This window comes from Palaemon carinicauda, chromosome 5 (assembly GCF_036898095.1).
Source record: "Palaemon carinicauda isolate YSFRI2023 chromosome 5, ASM3689809v2, whole genome shotgun sequence".
NCBI classification, from domain to species: domain Eukaryota; kingdom Metazoa; phylum Arthropoda; class Malacostraca; order Decapoda; family Palaemonidae; genus Palaemon; species Palaemon carinicauda.
Window position 1 is genome coordinate 156281088 of NC_090729.1, and position 10000 is coordinate 156291087.

The following is a 10000-nucleotide window of genomic DNA, read 5'->3' on the forward strand; positions in this document are numbered from 1 at the left end:
GGTTCATTTTTGGAATTTCTAAAGAAATCTCTAGTTTTATTCAAATTATGTTCCTTGAAACAAGTTTTGATCAAAACAATTTTCTTTCTCTTCGGTGGTTAAATTTTTAGTTAAAATATGATTAAGTAATTTGAGATTATTTTATTCAAAGAAAATCTTATCGGTTGGAAGAAGGATTTTGTTTGAGTGCTTTCATTCACTGTCATGGATTCTATTTTTGGATAAAAGCAATTATATCACTTTGATTATGTTAAGAAAAAAACTTCCCAAAGATAATAATTTGGTCTTTCAAATCAAAATAATTTTGATGGGAAATGGTTGTTCTTAGCTTCACTTCAGTTCAGTTTCATAAAGTTTGAAAAAAAAATTACCCAAGTAAAATAAATTTGAGGACTGAATTGTCTACGAGGCTTTCCAATATCACCAATTGGAGTTTAGTAAATGGAGATGGAAGAGAAAATCTAAAATTACAACTAACGAATAAAATAAACATATCTCAAATCAATATAGCTTAAATGACATACAAACAAGTTAACTCTTTATTGAGGAAACCCATTGAACACTTCACTGCAATAAGGCAAAAATGAGTAATATGATTGTTACTGAACTACTAAAGTTTACATTTTAAACATTAAGGAAAAAGTAGTTTCATCTTTATAGTATGACTCATGCATTTGCTGAATTAGGAGAAAATGCAGTCATGCTAGTAACTTACTTTCTCATACATTACGAAAAATAATTTGCATTCTATAAATTTTGCATTAAAAAATATTTACTTTAAATAAAAACACTGTTACTAAAGATGCATTGATAATTGTACAAGAGGAATCAATATAATTTCCGAATGGTGACTCATGGCACTAAAGAAAAGGGAAAATTAACAAGAGAGAATATATAAAAAAACTAATAAAAAACTCATTCAGGGAAATGAAATGAAAATACAAACGTTACAAAAAGAGAGAACATAAATCTGAAAAGAATGAGGGTCAGTACGAATAGGTCGTACAAAATGTCTCATATCAATATAAAAAAAGAGAGAAGAAATGAGTATTCTCCTCCAGATTAAAATAAGAAACAACACAACTGCTTGAAGGTCTACCTACGAGAGAAACACCACCTTTCGGTCTTGAAAGCATACAAGACCAATAGTGTGATGATGATGAGCAGCACCAAGAGGACGATGACGGCGCCGATTATGGTCGACATGAGCAACGCCTCCGCCGAAGGGGGAACGCGCTGCAGGAGGGGCTTGTGGACATCTCCTGCTGGACGAGAGGGAAGAAAGGCACCAGTGAGTAGCAGGATAGAACCTATTTGGATTATTTAGGGTATGGGAATCCTATGTGTGTTTAAAATCATATCTTTAATGGATTTTTTCGAAGATTTTATGTAAAAAACTGCTGGAATTTCTTGAAGGATAAGTGTAAAAAAACTGTTGGAGCCTCTAGAAAGGTTCCATGTAAAAAAAACTGCTGGAATTTCTAAAAGGATCATTGTGAAAAGAAAACTGTTGGAGTTTCTTGAATGTTTCAGTGTGAAAAAAAAAATGCTGAAATTTCAGCTAAGGTTCAATGGTTAAAAAGGCTGTTATTTCTCTAAAGGTTCAGTGAGCAAAATATTGGCATTTCTCCAAAGGTTCAGTGGAAAAAAATGCTGGTCTTTATCCAAAAATTCAGTGGAGAAAATGCTGGTATTTGTCCAAAGGTTCGGTGGGGGAAAAAGCTTGCATTTGTCCAAAGGTCAGTGGGAAAAATGCTGGCATTTCTCCAAAGGTTCAGTTGGGAAAAAATGCTGGCATTTCTCCAAAGGTTCAGTGGGGGAAAAATGCTGGTATTCCTTCAAAGGTTCAGTGGGGGAAAAGGCTGGTTTTCTCCAAAGGTTCAGAGGGGAAAAATACTGGCATTTCTCCAAAGGTTCAGTGGGGGAAATTGCTGGCATTTCTCCAAAGGTTCCGTGGGGAAAAATCCTGGCATTTCCCCTAAGGTTCAGTGGGGAAAATGCTGGCATTTCTCCAAAGGTTCAGTGGGGACATTTCTGACATTTCCTCAAAGGTTCAGTGGGGAAAAAGCTGGCATTTCTCCAAAGGTTCAATGGAAGAAATGCTGGCATTTCTCCAGAGGTTCAAAGGGAAAAAATACTGGCATTTCTCCAAAGGTACAGTGGAAAAAAATGATGGAATTTTTCCAAAGGTTCAGTGGGGAAAAATTCTGTAATTTCTTCTTAGGTTCTGTGGGGAAAATGCTAGCATTTCTCCAAAGATTCGGTGGGAAAAATGCTGGCATTTCATGAAAGGTTCAACGGGGAAAAATTCTGGAATTTCTGCAAAGGTTCAGTGGGGGAAAATGCTGGTATTTCTCTAAAGGTTCAGTTGGGAAAAATTCTGGCATTTCTGCAAAGATTCAGTGGGAAAAAGCTGGCATTTCTCCAAAGGTTCAGTGGGGAAAAGTGCTGCCATTTCTCCAAAGGTTCAGTGTGGAAAATGATGGCATTTCTTGAGGTTCAGTGAGGAAAAATGCTGGCATTTCTCCAAAGGTACAGTGGGGAAAATGATGGCATTTCTTCAAAGGTTCAGTGGGGAAAAGTGCTGGCATTTCTCCAAAGGTTCAGTGTGGAAAATGCTGGCATTTCTCCAAATGTTGTGGGGAAAAATTCTGATATTTCTCCAAAGGTTCAGTAGGTGAAAAATGCTGGCATCTACCCAAAGGTTAATTGGGAAAGAATGCCATCATTTATCCAAAGGTTCAGTGGGGAAAATGCTGGCATTTCTCCAAAGGTTCAGTGGGGAAAAATGGTGGCATTTCTCCAAAGGTTCAAAGTCAAAAATACTAGAATTTCTCCAAAGATTCAGTGGGGAAAATGCTGGCATTTCTCCAAAGGTTCAGAGGCGAAAATGCTGGAATTTCTCCAAATGTTCAGTGGGGAAAATGCTGACATTTCTCCAAAGGTTCAAAGGCGAAAATGCTAGATTTTCTCCAAAGGTTCAGTGGGGGAAATTTTGGCATTTCTCCAAAGGTTCAAAGGCGAAAATGCTGGAATTTCTCCAAAGGTTCAGTGGGGACATTTCTGACATTTCCTCAAAGGTTCAGTGGGGAAAAAGCTGGCATTTCTCCAAAGGTTCAGTGGGGAAAATGCTGGTATTTCTCTAAAGGTTCAGTTGGGAAAAATTCTGGCATTTCTGCAAAGATTCAGTGGGAAAAAGCTGGCATTTCTCCAAAGGTTCAGTGGGGAAAAGTGCTGCCATTTATCCAAAGGTTCAGTGTGGAAAATGATGGCATTTCTTGAGGTTCAGTGAGGAAAAATGCTGGCATTTCTCCAAAGGTACAGTGGAGAAAATGCTGGCATTTCTTCAAAGGTTCAGTGTGGAAAAGTGCTGGCATTTCTCCAAAGGTTCAGTGTGGAAAATGCTGGCATTTCTCCAAATGTTGTGGGGAAAAATTCTGATATTTCTCCAAAGGTTCAGTGGGTGAAAAATGCTGGCATCTACCCAAAGGTTAATTGGGAAAGAATGCCATCATTTTTCCAAAGGTTCAGTGGGGAAAAATGCTGGCATTTCTCCAAAGGTTCAGTGGGGAAAAATGGTGGCATTTCTCCAAAGGTTCAAAGTCAAAAATACTGGAATTTCTCCAAAGGTTCAGTGGGGAAAATGCTGGCATTTCTCCAAAGGTTCAGAGGCGAAAATGCTGGAATTTCTCCAAATGTTCAGAGGGGAAAATGCTAGAGTTTCTCCAAAGGTTCAGTGGGGGAAATTTTGGCAATTCTCCAAAGGTTCAAAGGCGAAAATGCTGGAATTTCTCCAAAGGTTCAGTGGGAAAAAATGATGGCATTTCTTCAAAGGTTCAAAGTCAAAAATACTGGAATTTCTCCAAAGGTTCAGTGGGGAAAATGCTGGCATTTCTCCAAAGGTTCAGAGGCGAAAATGCTGGAATTTCTCCAAATGTTCAGAGGGGAAAATGCTAGAGTTTCTCCAAAGGTTCAGTGGGGGAAATTTTGGCAATTCTCCAAAGGTTCAAAGGCGAAAATGCTGGCTTTTCTCCAAAGGTTCAGTGTGGAAAAATGCTGGCATTTATCCAAAATTTCTTAGGGTTTCTTTAAAGGTTTAGGGGTGGGGAATGCTTGCATTTCTCCAGAGGTTCATTGGGAAAAATGCTGGCATTTCTCCAAAGGTTCAGTGGGTAAAATGGTGGCATTTCTCCAAAGGTTCACTGGGAAAAAATACTGGCATTTCTCCAAAGGTTCAATGGGGGGAAAATGCTGGCTTTTCTCTAAAGGTTCAGTGTGGAAAAATGGTGGCATTCATCCAAAATTTCTTAAAGGAAAATGCAGGCATTTCTTCAAAGGTTTGGCCCGGGGGGGGGGGGGGGGTGATTGCATTTCTCGAAAGGTTCAGCCTGGAAAATAATAGCATTCTTCCATAGGTTCCATGGTGAATAAATGCTGGCATTTCTCTAAAGGTACAGTGTGAAAAAATGCTGGAATATCTCCAAAAGTTTAGTAGGGAGAAATATTACTTGAATTTTTCGAAATTTTATGTGTAGTTGAAAGCCAAATGGTAATAGAAAGTTCACAATAAGGGAAGATATATAGAAATTGCTTTTAAAAAGCTTGTTATAAAAGTGAATGAAAAAACTGAATTACCGTCCAAAAAGTAATTTTCTGAAAACAATGATGAAACTTCTTTAAAATTTACTTGTAGAAATGGATGAATTTGATTGAAGGCGCCATCATAAAAATGAGAGGAATTTATTGGTAGCCCCAATGTGAAAACATACTAGTTTAATAATAACGTTCGATACAGAACAAATGATAGAATTTCTTGAAAATTTCGTTGGGAAAAGTAAATCTACAGAAATTTCTTGAAAATTTCATTTGGAAAAGAAAATCTACAGAAATTTCTTGAAAATTTAATTGGGAAAAGGAAATCTACAGAAATTTCTTGAAAATTTTGTTGGGAAAAGAAAATCTACAGAAATTTCTTGAAAATTTAATTGGGAAAAGGAAATCTACAGAAATTTCTTGAAAATTTCGTTGGGAAAAGAAAATCTACAGAAATTTCTTGAAAGTTTTAGTAGGAAAAATTAAATCTACGGCAATTTTTTGAAAGTTTTTATTAGGGAAAAGAAAATCTACTGGCATATTTTGAAAGTATCATTGGCAAAAGTAAAATCTACGGGATTTTCTTGAGATATCTACTCGAATTACTTGAAAATTTAGTTGGATGACATTAGATTTCTGAATAGGTTCGCTATAAACGAACATCTGAAATGTCTGTTAACAAAATCTTACGAAAGAAATTTGCTTCAATTTCATTGTAAGATTCGGTATGAAATGCATTCTAAAATCCCTGAAGAGGCATTTAATAAAGCCGCTGGAATATTCAAGATTCTTCGTCATTTAATGAGGTAAAGCTGGTTGAAACTTCAAGGAAAATCCATTATGAAAAACGTCAGAAATTTTCAAAGGTCAAATATGAATAGCTGATGGAATTTCTCATAGGATTTATTAAAAAAAAGGCACTAGACTTATTTCAAGATTTATTCTAAAACTAATGATGAAAACTGAAGACATATCCTGAAAAACTACTAGAATGTCTTAAACTATTCAATATGAAAATTTCTGATTTTTTTTTTAAAGTTTTATGTGAAATTGTAATTGGAAGTCTAGAAAATATTTGTATCAGAGCTGTAAAATGACTTTAGACGTAAAACTGAAATAAGGAAAGGTTTCTATAACAGAATCCTTGGAAGGGGTGTAAAAAACTACAGTCACTTCATGGAAGGTTCAGTATGAAACAATGTTTTACAAGTTTTTGGAAGACTCATTATAAAAAGGGCGATGGAACTTTTCATCAAAAGGATAAAAACTAACGTCATATGTTAAAAGTTTCAGTAAAAAAAGAATAGAAATTGTTTTATGGTGCATAGATACAGAGACCTAAAAATGCGTTGTTGAATGTAAAAACGTTGGACAGTTAAGCCGGAAGAAATCAAAAGAAACAGACAAAGAACAAAGGTAAAAAAGCAAAGCAGTTTGATGTACGGAACAAAATACACTACTTGAGCGTTATTTTCCTACTACTACTACTACTATTACTACTACTACTACTACTACTACTACTACTACTACGACTACTACTACTACTACTAATAATAATAATAAGTATCATGACATCAGGTCAAACTATAGTAGTAGTATTAATAAAAAATACTTCTATTCCAAATAATAAAAGTAGTAATAAATGTAACTATAGAGAGGATAACACAACAACGTCTTTTTTTCTCCCAAGATTTCAAGACGATTTAGAGTCAGCGAAATAACTCCAATCGGAGCAAATCACTCCTGAGGAGACCATTTATAACGGTGACTAATCTGACTTGACGAGAGAGAGAGAGAGAGAGAGAGAGAGGAGGAGAGAGAGAGAGAGAGAGAGAGAGAGAGAGATGTTTGACCATTAGGGTAATAGCTGATCCAGAAAAACATGAAGGTTCATAATAACGGGTAAAGATCGTTTTGGATTCAATTAAGGGTGATCTAAGGAAAATTGGACTGTAATGAGAGAGAGAGAGAGAGAGAGAGAGAGGAGATGAGAGAGAGAGAGAGAGAGAGTCTACACGATTTATATTACAGAATATATGCGATAACGGTAATACAAAATTGAACTGTAATAAGAGAGAGAGAGAGAGAGAGTCTACACGATTTATATTACAGAATATATGCGATAACGGTAATACAAAATTGGACTGTAATGAGAGAGAGAGAGAGAGAAGAGAGGAGAGAGAGAGAGAGAGAGAGAGAGAGAGAGAGAGAGAGAGTCTACACGATTTATATTACAGAATATATGCGATAACGGTAATACAAAATTGAACTGTAATGAGAGAGAGAGAGAGAGAGAGAGAGAGAGAGAGAGAGAGAGAGAGAGAGAGAGAGAGAGAGAGTCTACACGATTTATATTACAGAATATATGCGATAACGGTAATACAAAATTGGACTGTAATAAGAGAGAGAGAGAGAGAGAGAGAGGAGAGAGAGAGAGAGAGAGAGGAGAGAGAGAGAGAGAGAGAGAGAGAGAGAGAGAGAGTCTACACGATTTGTATTACAGAATATATGCGATAACGGTAATACAAAGTTGGACTGTAATGAGAGAGAGAGAGAGAGAGAGAGAGAGAGAGAGAGAGAGAGAGAGAGAGGAGAGAGAGGAGAGAGAGAGAGAGAGAGAGTCTACACGATTTATATTACAGAATATATGCGATAACGGTAATACAAAATTGAACTGTAATGAGAGAGAGAGAGAGAGAGAGAGAGGAGAGAGAGAGGATGAGAGAGAGAGAGAGAGTGAGAGAGAGAGGAGAGAGAGAGAGAGAGTCTACACGATTTGTATTACAGAATATATGCGATAACGGTAATACAAAATTGAACTGTAGAGAGAGAGAGAGAGAGAGAGAGAGAGAGGAGAGGAGAGAGAGAGAGAGAGAGAGAGAGAGAGAGAGAGTCTACACGATTTATATTACAGAATATATGCGATAACGGTAATACAAAATTCGACTGTAATGAGAGAGAGAGAGAGAGAGGAGAGAGAGAGAGAGAGAGAGAGAGAGAGAGAGAGAGAGAGAGAGAGAGTCTACACGATTTGTATTACAGAATATAGAAGATAACGGTAATTCAAAATTTGATAATAATGATAGTAATGACACGATAACGATAGTATTAATATTTGTAAGACATTGAAATATATGTGAAGCATAATTATTTTATATGAAGATCATAGAGAGTGCATAATATATCATGAATTGAAAATAGATAACAAATCAATATATAAACAAGTGGATACATGAATCATTGCAAGGCCCAACAAATTAGTTGATTAATAAAATCTTGGATGTTTCCCTCTCAAAAATCCTCTTAATATAGCTAACCCCTCAAAAAATCACATTATCTTCGTTAATAATGTTTTGGAATGTGTCGAAAAATACGAAGGAACTCAAATAGTCAGATGCTATTGAAGCTCTGATAGCAGAGACTCGTCCATTATGTTAAGACTGACTGAGCGCTCCCACTTCAGAAGAGACAAATGAAAAAAGAAACATGTTGGGCGGAGAAACTTAATCTCATTAGCGGAGATAATGATTAGATTTAGTTTCCAAAATCTAGTTATGATGATTAGTGCGTGGGTTTCTTAAACCACGAACTTCTTCCAAGGATGAGTAATATCTCTCTTGAAAATCTAATCACCGGAAGGACCATTCTTCCGTAGAAGTTTCCAAAACATTTGCAACAATAATTTGATTCGTCTTGCTAACTTTTATAACAAAACTAAACCAATGCATTTCCGCTATCAAATACTAATGTCACTTGATCATTTACCCTTCCCTCTCTACAGTACAATCCACGACCTTGGATCCTGCATGAAACGACTCTCAAAATGATGCAAATGTTACTGAAAGTATATTTTGATATTTATGATTATATATTTGGTTCATGAGAACAAAATAAGTTACTGGTCGAATCTGTCCTTACCATTGACGAAGAGGCGGACGGTATAACCGTCAGCTCCTTTGGAATTCTCGACGTACAGTTGGTAGTCTCTGGCGTCCGAATGATCGACGCTCTGTACCCACAACCGAGCCGTGTAGCAATCCTCTCTCGAGTCCTGTTGAAAAAAAAGATAATATAAGATTGCTTTTGGTTGATAACTTGTAGGCATAGGTAGGTCATTTAATAACTTCTATGTAAACTTTTCGTTTTTTAACGTTTGCCTAAGAATATATATAAAAATATATATAAAATATACACCATTAATAGCTTTTAAGATACCAGGACAAAGGCTTCTGGTTTCAGTTACAATTTCATTCTGAAGAGATATTCAGAACGTCAGCTAGGCAAGCCCAACTACCTGAGTGCGGTGCCCAACCATCGAAGTAACCTCCCAAGAAAAGAGTTTAAACTCATGGGCCAAGGTGGAACTCTTCCTGCTGTCAATGTGAACGAACTACCCCAGAAAATATTTAGTAAACACATACATGTAGAAATACATCGTTTAACAACTTGCTGTATACGGAAAATATCACCAGTAAGGAAATATTTCCTTTAATAAACTGTATACAAAATGATTTAATTTTTGCTCTGTATTAGGAGTGTAAAAAAAAGAAAGAAAAAAAAAAACTATCACCGTATGTACTTATGTCGTAGAAGGTGATTAAAAGGACAGCTGCTGCCTTGCAGTCCTGATTTTTGGCAATAGGCTAGGTCCACTGCCAATAATTGTGGAAATGGCTGCCTTACAGTTAGACCAATAGACCAAAGGCTAGGACAAGTCGTAAAAGCCCTTCTTCCAAATTATGAACCATACCTGATTCGATCGACCCCTTAATGTAGAGAGAGAGAGAGAGAGAGAGAAGAGAGAGAGAGAGAGAGAGAGAGAGAGAGAGGAGAGAGAGAGAGTCTACACGATTAATATTACAGAATATATGCGATAACGGTAATACAAAATTGAACTGTAATGAGAGAGAGAGAGAGAGAGAGAGGAGGAGAGAGAGAGAGAGAGAGGAGAGAGAGAGAGAGAGAGAGAGAGTCTACACGATTTATATAACAGAATATATGCGATAACGGTAATACAAAATTGAACTGCAAAATCTAAAATTATTATCATCTAATACCTTAAATGTGAAAAAAAATATAAAATTTAACAACCAATGAATAAAATTTTCTAGTTTACTAACCCTTATGCAAAAATATTTATTTTTGATCCATTTGAAATAAGATATCTTTTGATAACTTTCAAATGCATTTTGAATGAAAAAATATCACACTTAATGGCTCTTTTCAGTTTAATTATCTAATGCAACAGCTTGCCTGTAAAATGAATCTCGTTAACTTGCAAATAAAAACATCTCGCTTAATAAGTTTTAGATATGAATATGTCATTCAGAGAATCGTAAATTATATCAATATTGATATTATGTATTTCAAAATTTCTTGTTCATTGGCCTATAGAAAATATCTCGTT

At 36.0% G+C, this 10000-nt stretch overlaps 1 protein-coding gene across 1 annotated transcript in view; it reads right to left on the minus strand.

Annotated features, from left to right (window-relative positions):
• The window catches only part of LOC137641218 (fasciclin-3-like), a 19473-nt gene that overhangs the window by 2291 nt on the left and 7182 nt on the right, over positions 1-10000 (minus strand). The window contains exons 3-4 of the mRNA XM_068373655.1: positions 8512-8644; positions 1104-1262 (exon numbers count right to left, since the gene is read on the minus strand). Of these exons, the coding sequence (XP_068229756.1) occupies positions 1104-1262; positions 8512-8644 (292 nt within the window). The remainder of the gene's footprint in view (positions 1-1103; positions 1263-8511; positions 8645-10000) is intronic.